This window comes from Trachinotus anak, unplaced genomic scaffold (genome assembly GCF_046630095.1).
Source record: "Trachinotus anak isolate AG129_WGS33_773 ecotype Australia unplaced genomic scaffold, CSIRO_AGI_Tana_v1 ptg000007l, whole genome shotgun sequence".
NCBI classification, from domain to species: Eukaryota; Metazoa; Chordata; class Actinopteri; order Carangiformes; family Carangidae; genus Trachinotus; species Trachinotus anak.
Window position 1 is genome coordinate 24,085,604 of NW_027273858.1, and position 19,186 is coordinate 24,104,789.

The 19,186-nt window shown below is 41.5% G+C and overlaps 1 protein-coding gene across 17 annotated transcripts in view; it reads right to left on the reverse strand.

The window, feature by feature from the left end:
* Window positions 1-11,361, reverse strand: part of hspa12a (heat shock protein 12A) — a 57,706-nt gene extending 46,345 nt beyond the window's left edge. For 9 of the 17 annotated variants that reach the window (XM_071481531.1, XM_071481525.1, XM_071481524.1 and 6 more), the window contains exons 1-3: window positions 10,993-11,361; window positions 414-542; window positions 11-117 (exon numbers count right to left, since the gene is read on the reverse strand). Coding sequence is in view for 2 of the 17 variants with exons in the window: in XM_071481522.1 (XP_071337623.1) it covers window positions 10,993-11,032 (40 nt within the window). In the remaining 15 variants the exon portion in view is untranslated. Of the gene's footprint in view, window positions 1-10; window positions 118-413; window positions 543-2,320; window positions 4,070-10,992 lie in introns of those variants that run through there. The other 8 variants (XM_071481529.1, XM_071481526.1, XM_071481515.1 and 5 more) reach the window with 5 other exon arrangements.
* Window positions 11,362-19,186: the final 7,825 nt, after the last annotated feature.

The following is a 19,186-nucleotide window of genomic DNA, read 5'->3' on the forward strand; positions in this document are numbered from 1 at the left end:
AGGTCAGTACCAGCTGATTCCAGTTCCTTTTGAATGGCCTCCTCTCTCTCTCAGTACTACTGAGGGCCTGGAGATCTTGAGTACTTGGCTGCTCTTCATCTTGAAGTATTGGTTGACCTGGTCAGAACAGATGCAGTAGTAAAATGTTGGATAGTGTTGTGTTTGTTGCTTGTTATGAAGTAATACACATCTGTTTGTTTCACTGCTGCTGACCCCTTCAAGTGCCCCCAGAGTGCAGAGAACAGACATTCAAAAAGCCAACAGCTTGTCAAATCAGCTGCTTCCTTATCACTTATACCTACTACCTGCAATATTTCTTCATGTTTCAATTCACCTGAATTCTATTTGTATAGCACCAAACCATATTATACATTATCTCAAGGCTCTTTTACAGGGTAAGTTCAAGACCTTACTTTGTTATAGAGAGAAGCCAACAGTTTCCATAAAGAGCAGCATTTGACAACGGGGGGAGGAAAAACTCCCTTTAACAGGAGGAAGCCTCCTACAGAACGAGACTCGGTGTGTGGGGGGGTCTGCCTCGACTGGTTGGGTTTGAGAAGAGAAAGAAGAGAAAGAGAGGGTGGGGGGGGAGAGAGGAGGAAGAGAGAGAGAGAGAGAGACAATGAACAGCTGTATATACTGTAGGTAAAGGTCAATAATAATAATAATTTCCACATCTAAGTTGCAAGACAGAGTGTGACTTGTAGTGAAAAAGATGTTTATTAGACCCTATTGGTGCATTTTTTTGGGTTTCAACAAAGAAACAAAGACTTTTATATGAAACAATGAACCCAGACATCTGACACAAAGACAGAGTGAGACAGGTTCCTGCAGAGGGGAGAGCGTTTTAGTCCCACTCTGAGGAAATGCCTCAACACTCTCTGCTGAACAATGGCTTTCCTTCCTGACGTATGTAATGGAAAGACTGATAACAACCTCAGATCAGCTGAAGTAGGCCACAATTACTGAAAACTATTCCCTCAACCCAGACTAGACTAAAATAGATCACTATTGTGCTGACATCCACTTCAACACATCATTGTCTGTATAATCTTTGAGAACAGCACACTTTACCAACTCACTTTCAGCTACAAATATGAAAACAGTTATTAAGATATCTGCAAAAGCAAACCTCCTGATAGCTACACAATGAAGAGATTTTTTGGTATTTGATGTCTCTTGTGTTCTTGCTGAATTACATGCCTTCATCTTTCAGATCTGATTCTGCAGCCATGCTTTTCTTGGGGTTTGTGCATATTTGATTGGCCAATGAATTATTCAACAGTGAGGAGGTGTTCACAGTCAAGCAGAGCAGTTTCACATTTTAAAGAAACATTTCAGTCCACAAGAACTTGCAGCTAAAAAACCTTCATACTGACTGCTGAGCTTTCCTCTGCTGTCATCATTCTACCAACAAATTCTGACCACCTTAGTCAAGACCACCTCAGATAGGCAGCCTCTCCCTCACACCCTCCGTCCACCTTGTTATTTGCAAGAGACAAGGCTGGATTTGTGTCTCAGTAACTTTGGTGTGTTTGCTAGTTGGAGATTAGACTGTAAGATTCATGATTCAGACTAGATGAATAATGCACATGGATCCTCTGGCGCTGAACAGCATGGGAATGTCTTGTCATGCCAAAGAGCCATGATGATGGCACCTGTGAGCCTCTGCTGCTCACATGTGCATTTAAGATCAAAACTTGTACAGTCTGCAGTGAAAGAGTTTTCAGAAGATTTGATGGGTTAACAGAAGGAAAGATTTCTCCACAATATCTGCAGAGCGAATCATGTCACAGTTCAGACAGACGTTTGTACCGCCCCCCCTCCACACACACCCCCATCTCAGCTCATAGACCTCCCATTCTCCCACAGACCTCCACTTCCACATGGCTCTTGTCTGAGCCTCCTGCTCCCATTTTCCCGACAACATTCCTTTGTAGTGACCAAATTTATGTAGTTTCCCTCCTCTTCCTCTGAGTAGAACAGACAGTTAAAGACACAATAATATAAAATAATATACTATAATATAATATAACTAGGACTGTCAAACGATTAGTTTTTTCTTAATCGCGATTAATTGCTGAATTTCAATAGTTAATTGCAACTAATCGCATGTTTTATCACATGATTAAAATTATATTATTTTGCATTTCAGAACTTTTTTCTCTTGCTTGACGACACATAACCATCGGTCTGTCTGAACTAGAAGCTATCGTTAGCATGTCTGACGTGCAATTATGAAGATGTCTGATCATTGTCTGATCATTTATTTATCCATAGACGAGCTCTGGATAAGGTATATTTTTATTTTCCAACTCACACGATCTTCACCAATGACGATTCAGGCAGTGGATTTAAAAGCTTTAGGTCTTACGACACGCCCCTTCATGCAGACTGGAACCGACCCCCTTTTGCTCCTATAGACATGAGTTGCCATGAAGTATCTTGCTCCGCCATGTAAAATCTTTGTAGGAAGTGTCTGTGGCAGCTTGACAACATGTAAGGGTGTGTCAAAGGGTCAAAATAGTAGCAGCCAAAGATTCTAGAACATAGCGCTCTAAAAGCACCAGTGATGGTGTAAAATAAAGAATATTTGGCAGCACGCGATTAACACGATAAAAAAAAAACACATTATGCTTGTATATAATACAATACAATACATTATAATATAATATAATAAATAAAACTTACCATTGATGCAAATGTAATACATTTGGGGATTTCCAGCTCATAATTGGGTCTTCTGATACTTCTGATACTTAGAAAAGTAAATCCTACAACATCTGAATTTATGCTAACAACCTGCACCTACAAAAACATGACCCCAGGGTTGCCCCAGGGCAGCTGTAAATAAAAGAAGACTGATAAAGAAAAGGAATGATCTGGTAAATTAAATTAGAGTTTAAAGGTTCTGTAAACCATCATCACTGACACTAGATGTCGCACTAGTCAACCAGCATCAGATCTTTGTCAGCCACACCTCAGGCCTCTGTTCGGCCATCCGAACAGAGTCCTCTCTACTGTCCCTACTGCCTCCCTACTACACCCCCCCTACTGTGATATGCTCCACAGCAATGCTAACAGTTAACCAGCTAGTGATAGCAACATTTGCTGAACGAATTCATAATATTGTTAACAGCAAGTCAGCTAATATTATCATGCTACTGTAGCCATCACTAATGAAAATAGACATATGACATTATGCAGCATCAAGTTACTGACACATGGAGGAGAAGAAAACCAGTTCTGAGTCCAGCTGGGGCCTTTAGCAGCTCGTAGAGTTCTCAATCTCAGTAAAGACAGACAGGTACTGGCTCCACGGTTGGACTGGGAAAGAAATTCAACCTTAGATCGATCCAGGTTCACACAAATGACACTGAGGGAGCTGGTAAAGATACTGGAACAGACAAAACATAAAACTTTCTGGTTTTGATGGTCTACTGGCTGAACAGGATCCAACAGCAGTCTGACTGGGAAAGCCTGAATTCAGCCTTGGATTTATCTGCGGTCATACAAACAAACTTTCTGGATGTTTTGATGGTCCACCAGCAGACTGGGATCTGAGCCAGTTGTCCTGATGAACAGACGGCCCATCCTCTGGTCTCATCTCGCTTTGTCAGAGCCTATTTAGATAAACAGGTGGTTTCTTCAGCAGAGGAAATTCTGGAGGGTCACTTTCACCTGAACACTGTCACTGTCACCTGAAGGCTGCATACTGCAGTGTGTTGGCTCATGCGTTGGGAAGGCCAACGGTTTAACAGGAGAGACTGAAACACACAAACATCCCACTTTCTCAGGCCGGCTACCAAAACAGAGAACAAAGAAACGCACAGAAGAGGTGTGACTCTGTTCTGCTCAGGACGCCATCACTCCACTATATCTTTATGTAGAAAATATTTGTTCACTGATATATTATAATTTAAAATCTCATTTACAGAACCCTTAAATCTAGAAAAGACTGCCATAGACAGTGGGTTTTCTATCCACTATCACTCTCAGAGCTCTGATCCTGGCCTGTCATGATAACTACGTTATCCACTTATCACACAATATGTAGAAATTAGGGGTGGGGGAAAAAATCAATTCACATAAGAATCGCGATTCTAATCATCCACAATTCTGAATCAATTCATAAACTTCAAAAATCGATTTTTTATTAATGTTCCCCCGTCTCTCTGCGCGCCCCCACGGGCTTCCATACACAGAGTTGCAGCAACTTGTAAAAAAAAAACTGTTAGAAAGCCCATGTTGTTTAGGTGTTTTCAGTTAAATACTGTTCATTTATATTGTGTTTTACGGTGAGTTTTCATATGTTCTACGCTGGTGAACGCACCATAGGCGTTCCGACGTTATTGAATGCACCACACCTGTGTGTGAGATGCCGTAACTGTAAGTTTACTTTTTCCTCCTGGCGCAGCAGTGAACAGCTCGTAATTTGCCTTTGCCTGTTTTCATCCAACATTTGCCTGTACATCCTGGGTTTATTGTGTGTAAATGTCAGAAGGTGAGTTTATGATGTTTCACTGTCCAAGTCAAACGTTACGTTGTGTTAATGTGTACTGTGTACCTGCTAATGCTAGCCCATACCGCTGTGATGTTCAGCTAGAAGCTAATTCTCACCGTGTTGCTGTGAGCCTCGCGTGAGGTGATTGTTTACAATACTTGAGTCATTCATCATATGTTTGGTTACTGAATACAGTCCTTTATATCCGGAGTTGTGTTGTTATGTACATTATGTATGGTGTGTTCTGTATTGATTGTTGTTTTGTATCTTTATCATAGAACCACAGCCAAAATAAATCCACCGCAAACTGGACATCTGTATCCGTGTCTTTTAACGGGGACACACACCATACACCTTGCCGCTCTAACCAACCAGCTAATTCCTGGAGAACCCCCTCTTCTCCTTTTTACACACATCGCATGTCACCACCCAGAGTTAAAAGGAGCGACGGCGGAACAACAGCCACCTCCAGCAGCCAGCCAACGTACACTACACTAATTTGTCAACAAACTCCCAGCCAACTCTGAATGGGCCAAAAAAATAATTAAATCCATCGCCTGTTTTATCTCGAAGGACCTGCGTCCCTACAGCGTAGTCGAGAACGCAGGTTTAACGCAGTTTAGCATGAATAAATGTTGCCTTTTGTCTTAAGTTTGCCTTTGTGTGATTACATCATTGGAATCACTTTATTTAACAATCACATTATCTTATACAAACTGTATTGTTTTGATGCCATAATTTGCCTTAACAGACTATGCATTGTATCAATTTTTGAATCGAGAATCATTTGAATCGAGAATCTGTTGAATTGAGAATCGATTTTGAATCAAATCGTGACCCTAAGAATCGGAATCGAATCGAATCGTGAGACACCCAAAGATTCACATCCCTAGTAGAAATGATCTTGATCATTTTTGCTGACCTCATATTGCGAGTTGTGTCACCAACACTTCAGTAACATTATGATGAATTCAGCATTCAGAATTCAGTCTGAATCCTGGCTGAGGAAGTGTGTGTTCATTTAATAAAGCAAATCTAGTGCTTTTCTTTCATTCATTAATTCAAACCTTTATTCACACAGGGAAGGACATTGAGAACAAGCTCTTTTTTTCAAGTATGAAATAAAGTATGAAAAACAATAATCCAGGTGGCCCGATGGCGGAGTGGTTAGGGCACGTACCACATGAGCGGATGCTCTCAGCTGGCGAGCGCTGGTTCGACTCCCGACCGGCCCGACTCTTTCCCCTCTCTCTCTGCCCCTTTCCTGTCACTCTCTACTGTCCTGTCAATAAAAATGCCCAAAAAATATCTAAAAAAAAATAAATAATCCACAAATGTAAAAACATCTGTGGATTGTGATCACGGCTTCAGCAACGAGGCTGAGGAGACAGTTTGAGGAGCAGCACATCATAATTAGCAGCAGCATAATCAACAAGAATAAGTATATACCTGTGAGGCGTGGCAGCCTGCATGGCAGTTGCTGCATACATGTAAAGATAATGAGAGCCATCAGCCTCTTTCTGATCTCGATGTGACTACTGAAGAAGATCTGAAAACTCTTTAGAAGCAGTGAATTCAGTAAAAGACGCTCTCGGCTGTTGTTTTTTTTTTTTTTTTTTACCTGTAAAAACGCTGTCAGCTTGTTTTGAACTGAAAAGGTGTTCTGCTCGGCTTCACTTGTCGAAAAAAGACACCAAGTGTGAACACGGCCTAACACATTAGCTGACATGACATAGCATTCAAATAGTTAATGTCATCCTTGAGACCTTCTTTCCAAAAGGTAAACAACCACTATAAACAGCTCCTCGGTAAAAGGTACCCATCCGGAGTAACATTAGGTGTCACGGCTCCAAGGGTGCTTATGTTTGAGGTGCTCATGCATCACCGTCATGCTGCCATGTTACGCCAGCTCTGCTTTTCAGTGATCTGCATTCGACCTGTTTTGTTGTTTTACTTTCACTGAAACAATTGCACACTTCTGAAAGTTTGGGCCTTGCCTTCACTTCCCACTTCACACTTGGTTGCGCCATCTTTCATTCGTTCTTCTTCGCTGCTTCAGATTCAGAATGCAGTCGGTGTAGTCAGTTGAGCCTACTGCACCCAGCACTTCCTGTAGTGCACTGCAGTTATAGAACATTTGCGTGGTGTAGACAGAGACTGTGTTTCAAACAATGTCTGGCGTGGCCAATGACAACATAATCAAAATCCTTTGAGGTTGCTTATAATATTATGCGTCAACAGTAAAATTCCGTGTCAACAAATTTTCATAATCGACGTTGACGATTTTATCAACTACCGGTAATCGTTGCAGCCCTAGTAACCACTGGCACACACTTCACTGCAGCAACACACTGGTAGGCTACTTCTCTCACACCCCAGGAGAAACTCACTTCCCACAACAAACCCACAACTTAGACTGGGTCACATTACATACACAGGTGCATTCAGGCTGATGTTATGTTGTTGAGTGCAGCAATGGAGACAGACTGTTGAGGACTTAATTTAACAGCCGCTAAAAAACGCAGTTCTAACTGTCACTGAAAAATAACTACCCCATATTTAAGCTGTGATTCAGCCGTAGGCACATTCATTTTTACACTCACCTGTCTTCACGTTGTATGTTAATTTGTACGTTCCCCCACTCCATTTGCCTTTCCACACTCGAAAAACTGCCAAATGTAACGTCATAAAATCACCACCTGCCATTCTGCTCTGTTTTGAAAGAATGGTGCCACTTATGCAATCAGAAATTAATAAATTAATTAATAAATTGTTAAGCAAGATGTAACTTTTCATATAATTATGAAGCACTTGTTTACCTCCAATAGACAGATAGACAGAGAGGGAACATGGATTAGGGATGGAAAAATCCCAAATCCATGTTCCATAGTGATGGATTAAGATCTTTGGAGACTGAGGAAATTATGAGTTGTCCCTGCTTCTATCCAAGCAAAGTGTCTGCTTAGTCCCTAGACAGTCTGACAGTTGTCTAAAAAGGTGATGCTAGTAGAATGTACAGAGCATTCAGAAAATCTTCAAACCCCTTCACTTTTTTCATATTTAATTATGTTGCAGCTAAAATCGTTTAACTAATTAATTAATTAGCTACACTAACTCCCCACTACTACACTAGAAACTTTTGCAAATGTATTAAAACGGAAACACTGAAATATCACGCTGACATAAGTATTCATACACTTTCCTCAGTACTTAGTTGAAGCACCTCTGGCAGTGATTACAGCCTCCAGTCTTCTTGGGTCTTACGCTATAAGCTTTGCACATCTGGATTTGGGGATTTTCTGCCATTCTTCTCTGCAGATCCTCTCAGCCTCAGTCAGGTTGGATGGGCCCATCAGTGGATACACTTTCAGGTCTCCAGAGATGTTGGATTGGGTTCAAGTCTGGCAGGGCGACTCACAGACAGTCATAGAGTTGTCCCTAAGCCACTCCTGTGTTGTCCTAAACCCAACCGGACGAGGCAGACGGCCGCCCACCCTCAGCCCGGTTCTGTTGGAGGTTTCTTCCTATTAAAAGGGAGTTTTTCCTCCCCCCTGTCACCAAGCGCTTGCTCTTTGTGGGAACTGTTGGGTTTTTCTCTATAACAAAGTAAGGTCTCAACCTTACCCTGTAAAGTGCCTCAAGATAATGTATATTATGATTTGGCGCTATACAAATAAAATTGAATTGAATTGAATAGTCTTGGTTGTGTACTTAGGGTCATTATCCTGTTGGAAGGTGAACCTTTGGTCCAGTCTGAGGTCCTGAGTGCTCTGGAATGGATCAGGTTTGGACCAAGGATATTTCTGTATATCCTCCGTTCAGCTTTCCCTCAACCCTGACCAGGCTCCCTCTCCCTGTCCTCTCTACACAGGATCTCTGGAGCTCAGCTAGAGTGACCATCAGGTTCTTGGTCACCTCTCTTACCAAGATCCTTCTACCTGATTGCTCAGTTTGTCTGCCCAGGCAACCCTAGGAAGAGTCCTTGTTGTTTCAAACCTCTTCTACTTAGTAATGATGGAGAACACTGTCTCTTTGGGAACATTCAATGCAGCAGAAATGTTTTCATATTCTTCCCCACATCTGAGCCTCGACACAATCCTGTCTCTGAGCTCTGCAGCAGCTCTTTCCTCCTCATGGTTTCTGCTCTGATCTGCATTGTCAGCTGTGAGACCTGATATAGACAGGTGTGTCTTTCCAAATCATGTCCAATCAGCTGAATTTACCACAGGTAGACTCCAATCAAGGTGTAGAAACATCTCAAAGATGATCTAGAGAAATGGAGGGACCTGAGCGACATTTCATCTTTCATAGCAAGGTGTCTGAATACTTATGTCAATGTGATATTTCAGTTTTTCCTTTTAATGAATTTGAAAAAAATTCTAAAATTATTTTTCAGTAATCTTGGAATAATATTAATGTGCTGTTTAGGGGGCAGGTGGCGTAATTGACTGATGTATTGAAGAAGAAAAGTGAAGAAAGTATTGTGGGGCACGCAAAAGCTGGTTGGTGGATCAAAACGGCATCCAGCACTTTGAATCAACTCTTGTCAAGGAAACACATATTGGGATTTCCAAAACTAAACTATCAACAGCACAACAAGCTGCTTGGAAGGATTATAAAGGCCACCTTTACCATCATCTCATGAGCAAGAACCACACTTAACTCCAGGAACTCACTGACAGCGAGTGTGGAGAGCAGTGAAATGAAACCAGTGACAACGAAAATATGTAATGCTTCACTTCCTGCATTGGGAAAGGGCTGAGATGATATCATTTTGCTTTAAACGCTATAAATTACTATACGTACATTTTACAAAAGTAAAGTGGGCACAGTACAGCTGACAACAAGCACCTGGGTTCACTGTGAGGATAGTGAGTTTAAGAAAGCTTCATTTAGAGGTTCAGCCAGCATATCAGCTTGAACGAATCATGAACAAAGGGCCTGTTTTATCCTCAAAGTGCTGCTGTAAAATGCAAGATAAACACAAATTAAGCTGTTGAGCTCTAAAGTAAATAGTATTATACACTGAGAGTTAGCCATATTGGATCTAATGAGAAATGTTTTTGTCTTGACAGTTGAGCTCAGTGTTAAACCCGAGAACATACAAGAGAAAAAAGCACTTCATCCATAGTTATTTGACTTGGTTTTAAAAACTCAGACACTGATCGAAATATATTCATTTGCAGTTTGTCACAAGCAACTTCTGACTTTATTACACAAGTTAGAAGTTCACCTTTCAACAACACAAGCCACCATTTTAGCTTCAGGGATCACACAATGTCTGGTATTTAGCTCTCATCCCTGTAGCACGTCCTCAGGTCTCTATGGTAGTCAATCAGTTACGTTACGTAACGCTGGAGCTTTGTCATGGTCCGTCCCAGTACCTCTACGTAAGAACTTCAAACCAACCAAACGCCGTACCTATTTGCCAAATTTAAACCCTGTTCTTTAAAGCTCGACCAGCAAGACGCCTGAAGTCAAACAAATCAGTGTAACTTCTGAAACGGAGCTCATGTACCAGCGAATCACTGGGCAGCGTTTTTAAAATCCTTGCTTTTAGGACTGGCACACATGGCTCACTATCGCCCTCAGCAGCGGGTTGTGATGTGAAATCATGATGGAGAAACAACATTTTTCAACATTTTTCAAACCAAAGCAGCCTTCTGTAATGAGCTTCTGCCGAATTGTGCGGGATGTGTATTTGCAAAATTTGTTGGATAATGATTCGGAATAAATGAATGTCTGTGCACTGACACAAGCGGACAACAATAAAATGAAAGAAATTCCAACTGAGTTCGCCGAACTGTTATGACAGGAGAAAGTGATACCGCGGGAAACTCATCAAACACATCCAATAAATCCGTCTAATAAAAGCGCCGGACCTGTATGGCACTGATTTGAGATGCAGCTCAGTGCGCGGTCGTGTCCACAGTCTGGGCGGCTGACGAACACTGCGTTACCTGAGGACGTGGTGCAGACTTTTTTGCTGCATTGAGTCACAACTCCGATGGGACGGGCCATGTGACTCTGCACCGATATGGGGGAACGAACTGAGCTGTATGTGTGCTGCAGCTTACTATTAAAAACCCGCCACACCGAGCTCAGCCACCGTCTGGAAAACACGAGCAAAAGTAACAAACTTGCTATATCACGGTGTTCGTGTGCAGAGTGCGGCTCCGTGCAGGCCAGTAGGCGAGGTCCTGTGCACTGCGGTTGTCCTTGGAACCGCTCGTACAGCCTCCCAGCACTGCAGTGGAGGTGTCGGAGAGGCGTTCTTGGTAAAATTACATCATAAAGAAATAATATGTTGTGTTAGCAGCCTTTATTTTGACCGCGAACCTCAGTAACCCCCCCGGTGCATGTGAACGCGTCCCAGGGTGGACCACACCAAAGCACGAACTGCGCACTGCGAGCTCATGAACTGCTCCCACAGATCATCATCGCTAATAACTACGAAACCCCGTTTAGAGGTCACGGACTCGGCTTACCCGTTATCTTCTCTGTCGCCGTTTGTCTCTCAGTCATCATATCCCGCAGTTTCACCTCCTCCCGAGCCTTCTCTCCGATACAGCTACACCAAGCAATTTTCCTGGTTCACCGGGAACACCGGGCCACAGAGGAAAACATCAACAAAAACACCTTCCACGCCGCTAATTCGGTGATTCGTCAACTTCACTTCGCTCCGCCGCTTACTGTTTCACGGAAAAGCCTTAAAAAGCACACGAACATTTGGGGTCGGGAGGTTTTTCAAATGGGGGGGTCTGCGAGTCTGAGCAGAGTAGACGTTGGACCCCAGACTACTGCTGCTGCTGCTGCTGCTGCGGCTGCGGCTGCTCTCTCCGCCCCTCCCATCACAGTCACGGCTGTCCTGGCCGGGAGTCCTGCTGCTGCCCAGTCTGCAGCTCTGCACGGGACATCTGTGGGCTACTGAGCCCTCCACATTAACATGAAGCCACACCTCTATGTCAGAGTGAATGAATTCTAGACAATAACCTTAACTCATAATGGCAATGAAGTCATTATGCAGGACAGGGTATTGAAATATTGTATGTCATTTTTGGTAAAGAGAACATGTAAAATAGGGATCCCAGGACCCCACTGGGTCAAGTGTATAGTTCAGTCTTTGTACACGGGCCCAAAATGGTCAGTGATGGACCTGGATTTGAGGATATTTTCTGAATCATTATTCACATTATTTTTTCAGCATTTTTTGTTATTTGTTATTTTTTCTCAGTAGCTTATGTGTGACTCCTGTGATAGCTGGGTTGGTAAATGTTGATTAACATGAACATCATGGAAGAATTACTTGACAACAGTCAAGGTGGGATTACAAACTGGGCGAAACCCTAGGGCTGCTGAACTCTCTAAAAGCTCCAGGCTAGTGTATGTCATCTGCTCTCTGTTAATTAATAGAAAATCTATTTGGGAATATGCACCACTAAAGCACGATATCATCAGGTATGATAAGAGTCTTGAGATTCATACTTAAATACCCAGTCCTGTGGCCCTGTCTAGAGGACAACTCCTGTGTCAAAATCGAATCTCTTTTCTTGTGGTTCTTGGTCATTTGAGAACCAGATGACACATGTGAGTTTACTTCACATCTTTGAAAGAACCTATGTTGAATGGCTCTCATTCAAATCCTAGATGCACCATAGCACCATGTAGTTGCTGAAATATGTAGCTGTTCCTTAACAAGCAGGTGAACATATCAAAATAGTAAGTGCATGTTGATACTTTTAACAAGAAATGTTTTCATCAAATACACACAAAAGTCTGAAAACACACATGCACACACACACACAGATGTGCATGCACTATGGTAGCCTCAATTTTAGCAGTGACTCAGCAACAAATCCTCCCTCACTGCAGCTTGAGTGGGAAAAACAGAGGAAGCAGTCAATAACCTCAAACGCTCATAAGGGAAAAAGATGCATCTGTACTTTCTCTGTACAAAATTAATAAAAATACATTTGAAAACCAAACATGAAAGTACCTAGTAAATGTAAATAAATAAAACTAACAAATTCTGGTCAAATTTGGTGGAAATGTAGGGTTTTTTTGCAGATTTTTTGTGGAATTTTATTACCTTGATGGAAGTATGTTCTCTAAAAATAACTTATATTTAGTTATGTTTTTACTAACTCTTATTAATCCGCCTGCTTTTGATTTTGGAGTAATCCTGCGTGGAGGATCCAGTTCCCTGTCGGGGCCCCAGCCTCTGAATTTGCCTCCAGCCCCTAACACTCCAGAACACAGGAAGGTGAAGTTTGGGTTATGAAAGAAATGGGGGAAGTTTGTTGTGGTGAGGCTAAACTTAACATCTGTTTGTTGTGTGTGTCTTCTGACATCAGTCTTATTGTGTTGCAGGTGTGAACTGATTGTAAGGCGCTAGGTTGTTGCATTAGGCTTTACATTGGCTGTAAAGTTAGCATTGCTAGCCTCGCATAATAATAGCCAGGCTATGTTTCGCTGCTGTCCTGCGTGTCACTTGGTGAGTATGACCTGATCGTGTTGCATGAGTTCATGGCCACCTACACTTAATGTCAGTTTGATAGGTGTAGAAAAACTGATTTGGGTGAAATTGCTCAATATCATGGTATCCCATTCTGTAGCAACGTTGGTGAAAAGGAGTTGAAAGGGGCTCTTCTGGAGGGCTTAGTTTATGAAGCGGTTTTCAACATACCAGCATCTCTGGTTTGTTGGCTTGGATATGACCATATGGTCCTCAAGTGAGGGGCCCTCTCCAGTGGAGGAGTCAGCCGGGGGAGCAGCCTGTTAATCATCTCTGGTATAAAAGTAGTAAGACAGAAGTAAACCAGCCATGTTGCCACAATTTGACCCGTTTTCAAAGTTATCCTGGCTCAGAGTTAGATGCGTGGTTGAAAATGCATTTAGCTCGCCTTCATCTGGAAAGGGAAGAGCGAGAGCATGAGTTTCAGCACTGGAGGGTGCTGGAGTTAAAGAAACTGGAGACCAGGGCAGAGACAGATATTTGGTGGAGCCAGTTTGAGCTGCAGTCAGGTTCTCCTGCTGCTACATGTTTGCTCTCCTTTCTACTGCAGAGTTTGATGTGAGTGAAAGTGTTTCCTTGGTCCCTGTTTTCCACAAGTCTGAAGTTGAGTCCTATTTTGGTGCATTTGAATGTATTGATATTGCATACAGTGACTGAAAGATGTGTGGCCCAAACTATTGCAATGTAAGCTTTCTAATAAAGCTCAGGAGGCATCCTCCCTCTCTGTTGAAGAGAGTCTTGACTATGATCAGATTAAAGACGCCATTTTGAAGGCCTATGAGCTGGTGCCGGAGGCGTATAGACAGCAGTTCTGGAGCCCTAAAAAACTGCTGATCAGACTTTGCTAGGGAGGGGGAATCATTTTTGACAGATGGTGTTTAGCCTGTAAAGCTAAAGACCTAGCCTCTGTGTGTGAATAGATGCTGCTGGGGGAATTTAAAAACTGCATGCCTGAGCATACTGTGGTTTATTTAAATGAACAAAAGGTGACCACTCTGCAGCAGGTTGCTGTTCTTGCTCATGAATTTGTGATTACAGCTCCCCATAAGCTGTACCAAAAAACTGGGAATACACAGCTCACCAGATTTCCTCCGTGCCCTAAGGGTGAAAGGCAATGGGGTTTTTTTGTTTGTTTTTTTTGGTGTAAGCTTGATCATTTAATTGTAAGTCGTCTGCTACAAAATAACTGAAGGGTGTGGGGTTAATGACCTGTCCCCCAATGACCACTGTCAAGACTCTGTATCAAATGTGCCTGATGATTGCATGAAAGCTTTCATTTTTAAGGGGTTTGTGTCCCTCACAGGGCAAGTGAATCAGTGCACTGTCACAGTGTAGCAGGAAACTGGTGGCTCGCAGTCCCTGATTCTGTCAGTGTTTTGGTGTATGGTGCCATATCCACCTGTGATGCAAGTACAGCAATAAAGTTAGATGGAATGAGTTTTGTGCCTGTCCCTCTCCACCAAGTTCATGTTCAGTCTAAGTTGTGCATTTTATTATAGGAAATGACCTCATGGGTGGTGTACCCTGCTCCTGAGGTAGTTGATGTTCCCAGTGTTGAATTTGAACGTGATAACCTAAGTCAAGCCAGTGTGAAATACCTTAAACTGGCATTCTTTGACCAACAGGAGGCAATAGTCAGTCAGTGACTATGGGGAAATTACTTCTCACTTGATTTATAACCTCAGTAAATGTTGTGCTACTGAGTTTATGGTCTCAATTGCTAGTTTCAATTCTTCTTCAATACAATATGATGTCCATTTTGTAAAACATCATCCCACAGCAAGCTGCCTTTCCATTAGGAAAGATGACAGATGGATGTGTCAGAGCCGGAGCTTTGATCTTACTTTTTGTTTTCAGTTGCTAAGTTTTTCTGGTCAGTACATTTTGTTTTAAGCCTGTTTTTTGCTCGTCTCGGCTATGGATGCACCTTGCTAACTATTCAATTCAATTCAGTTCAATTTTATTTGTATAGCGCCAAATCATAATATACATTATCTCAAGGCTCTTTACAGGGTGAGGTCAAGACCTTACTTTGTTACAGAGAAAACCCAACAGTTCCCACAAAGAGCAAGCGCTTGGTGACAGGGGGGAGGAAAAACTCCCTTTTAACAGGAAGAAACCTCCAACAGAACCAGGCTCAGGGTGGGGGGGTCTGCCTCGACCGGTTGGGTTTAGGAGAAGATAAAAAGAGGGGGTGGGGGAGGAGAGGGGAGAGAAGAGAGAGAGAGAGAGAGACCAGGAACAGCTGTGTAGGTAATGGTGTTATCAATAATTTTAAGCTAACACTAGTGCTAGTGTTAGCTAATAACTTAGCGTTTGTTATGCTAACAGTACCTGGCCCTGCTGAACTGGTAACCCTCACAGGTTGATGTACATTAGAAGATTAAACACCCAGAATATATTCAAAGGAGTGACAGACACTACAGCCAAATACACATATAACCCAGTTAAATTTAACATTTACATTTGTGCACAGATGAAAAGAAAACAATTCCCTTACCTTAATGTTAGGTGATCACAGCTTGTTTTTTTAAGTAAATGGAAAAACAATTACTATTACTTTGAAATGAACAAATGTTGTTGATGCAGCCACACTTATGTCTGACCTCCTGTTAGCACAGAACACTGTTTTAAGATGACTCACACACATTTCTCTCTCTATTTAGAAATACTCATCACTGACTGTACAAACAAAGCTATTGCATTTTTCATTTGATTTATTTATACAATTATAACACATACAATATACATTTTATTCTATTTATCCAAGCAAGCAAACACAGGAACAAAGGGATTGTGTTTCCTGCTAGTAAAAAAACACAGGCACCCCCAGGTGCATGCTGGTCCTACACCTCCTGTATAGCCAAATAATCTCAGGTACCCATAGTGTTACCCAAATATAGTGAAAGGAATGAAGAATATGGTGAAACTCATGTAGTGCTTTCCTAGTCACATGGACTACTCAAATATATATAAGAACATATATAAACATATGAACAAATTAGTATAAAAATAAAACAAATTAATTAAATAAATCCAAACTCAGAACAAATTAATAAACCAACAAGAGAAACCAGCAAACAAACTGGTAAATAGCTCTTACACATTGATGTATGAAAGCTAAAAGTGTAAGCAGCGACTTAGCGACTCAGTTAGGCTCCTGCTGCTCAAAAACTCTGCAGACTGATCAAACCAATTTAATCTCCCTATCCTTTATCAGACTTTGCAGGTTTTAGGTGTTGGTCATGTAGAGTCCAGTGCTTATCACCCAGAGCCACATGGTGTGCTTGAATGCTGGCAACCTGTGTAGTCTTGCCGTCCCATTTGTGGGGACTGACAAGTGTCAATGTAGTTTTGAAGTCATTAAATCCCTCCTTTGCAGCTGCTCCTAGTTTCTCTCTACCCTCTCAGGTAGAACTTGATGACGGTGCTGTGCTTTTGCAGGAGGGTGTGGGAGAAGTGCACCAGCCAGTCTGCTACTTCTTAGTGAAGTTTAGATGGCACCAGTTACACTCCTCCACCACTACACCACCACACTGACCATGCTGCTCATGACATTGGCAGGTGACTGGGCTACGGCTGACTCTACTTCCCGGTCAGGAGCTGGAGTACAGCGCTTAGAAAGGCTGGTGCCAGAATGGGCCATTCAGCCACTGTTGGCTGTGTGTGTTCTCCTGGATATCTTATAGCTAGTGTTGTAGTGAAGTTGATAGTGTTATTATCTGTCTTTTGTTGATTCACCATCTGTCTCTGACTATTTCCTTTAACTCTTCCTGTTACTAACCATTGGTTTATCAGTGATAGAAATCTGATTTAAATAATGAAGAGTTTTTAAATATCCTTTCACTTTAAAACATAGAAAAACTGTATTTTTATTTTTATTTTTATACTTTGGGAACCGCTGTTCTAGTTTATAACAGGTTAGCTCTCAGTGTTTCATTGTTGGTTTTTCGTCGTAGCTGTTACACTGATAATAAAAAAAATAAAATATTTGCATCTGTTTCCTGTGAATCCTTTCCCTGGAAACTTTCTGTTCATTGTTACTTCCCTTAGACCCCAACGTAATCCTGACCAGATCCTTAAGGCAGCTCCAGCCTGGTTTTTGAGGACCTCAACAATTGCAGTTGGTCTCTGTTATATAATTCTTTATTAGGGAGGAGCAGTTTATATTACAAAGCATACATCAGGAAAAAAAACAAAAACACGACGTGCACAGATTTGCAGAATTTAAGAACTTCACAATCATAATAAAACCAAATGTATTAAAATAAACAATGAGGTTGAAGCAAAAATGACACCACAGAGTCAACCATTCAGCATTTCCACAAAATCTGCCCTTAAGGGCGTCACATATTTGATCCACTTGGTCCATAGTTTAATAAATTCAGTTTTCTTCAGACAGAGAGGGAAGATAATTTTTTCCGTAACATAAATATAATTTACTACTCCAGTATCATTGGGGGTTCAGGAAGTAACCAGTGCTTTGTGAGTACTTTTTTACAAGCAAAAATACCAAACATGTATTCATCTGATCATTGTGCCTGAAAATCAGTAATTCCTAAAATACTCAGGAAAATTGCAAGGGCAGATCAGTGTCAAATATACTTTATGAAACTCGGCCCAGAAGGGCCTAATCACTGGACAGTCCCAAAATATATGCCAGTGGTTTGCTTTCTGAAATCCACAGTCTCCAACACTGCGGCAGTTGGTCCTGACTGGAAAACAATTCGTGCTAACCCTGCAGTCTGGGATCCAACAACTAGCAGCACCACCTTCGGCCTGCCTTGTGTCATGCTCCTTGGATTTACAGTTTCTGGTTAATTTAATTAGCTGCTCTATGGCAGGAGTCAGTCACAGAATTGTGTTACTTTGCACATCCTGCTGTTTTGACACCTCCCTCTACTACGGTAACTATAGTGTGTGAATCCAGCTCATGAAATCTTATCTTACACTGAATTAATTTTCAAACTCAAGACACACCATGATTTGTTTTATAGAAAATACTTTCAATAAATGGAAATATTACAGATTTTATCATTTGAAAACATTTCTCCACCTTACATATTCAGTATCTGTGGGAAATGTTGGGATCTCCACTATCACTTGAAGTACTTTTTTATCAGTACTAGGAGCGTGTTTGAGAATAAAAAACCCCCAAAGTTTTAAGAGTAAGTGGTTAAAAAGTAGCATTAGTTTGTGAAAAACTTCATCACATAAGAATGACATTAACGTTGGGACAAACAATTGTGGCCTCAGACTGGCTCATGTCAAATAATTAGAATACACATTGATGTGGCCCTGTCACCTCCCAGCTGTGAGAAACTCAGCGTCCCACTGATCGAGTGTTGCTACAGTGTGTTGAGAGACTCTTTAGAACCAGAATCAGAATCTGTTTTACTGCCAAGTACGTTTTCACATAAAAGGAATTTGTTTTGGAGTTTGGTGCGGGACAGTAAGGAAAAAGTATAAACAAAGGTGAGAACAAGACACTTGAATATAAATTGAAGAATTTAATAATAGAATTAAAATAAAATAAAATAAAATATTTACAATAAAGATGTGAAGGATGTTATAGTAAGTATGGGGGGGAGGCGGGCGCTCTCTAGCCTTGTTGATAAGGCTGATGGCAGACTCATGTTACTGTTACTGTATTTACCAGGAGCTGAAATGAAATGATGACAAGTTAAGGTTGAGTTTCAGGTCAGGCAGCAATGGGCAGGGGAGACTGTTCTAAACCAAAACATGATTCTAGTATCCTTTGTAATGACCTGGTTTTCTTCATTGATTGATGATAAAATGTGATCTGAGCTTCATCTTAGTCAAGTACAGACAATTATAAGAACATGCATTTCCTTTGTTAGTAGATTGAATCTGGGGTCCACTGGATGGACATGTTCCCTGATCCCCTGTGATAATTACACACACACTTGGAAATAAAGACTAAATATGGGAAGGTTTATTCTCTTTTGAATCCACTGAAAGCATATATTTTATGTTATACATATTTATTAAATATACTGAATATAAATTTAAACCCTAGCTGGACCTCACAGGTTTACTGCTCAGCCCTTACATCTCAAGCACAGTGTAGTGATCCCATTCTCTCTCTACTTAAATCCAAGATTATAGATCCTGATGGGATATTATGGGAATATGGTAGAAATTTG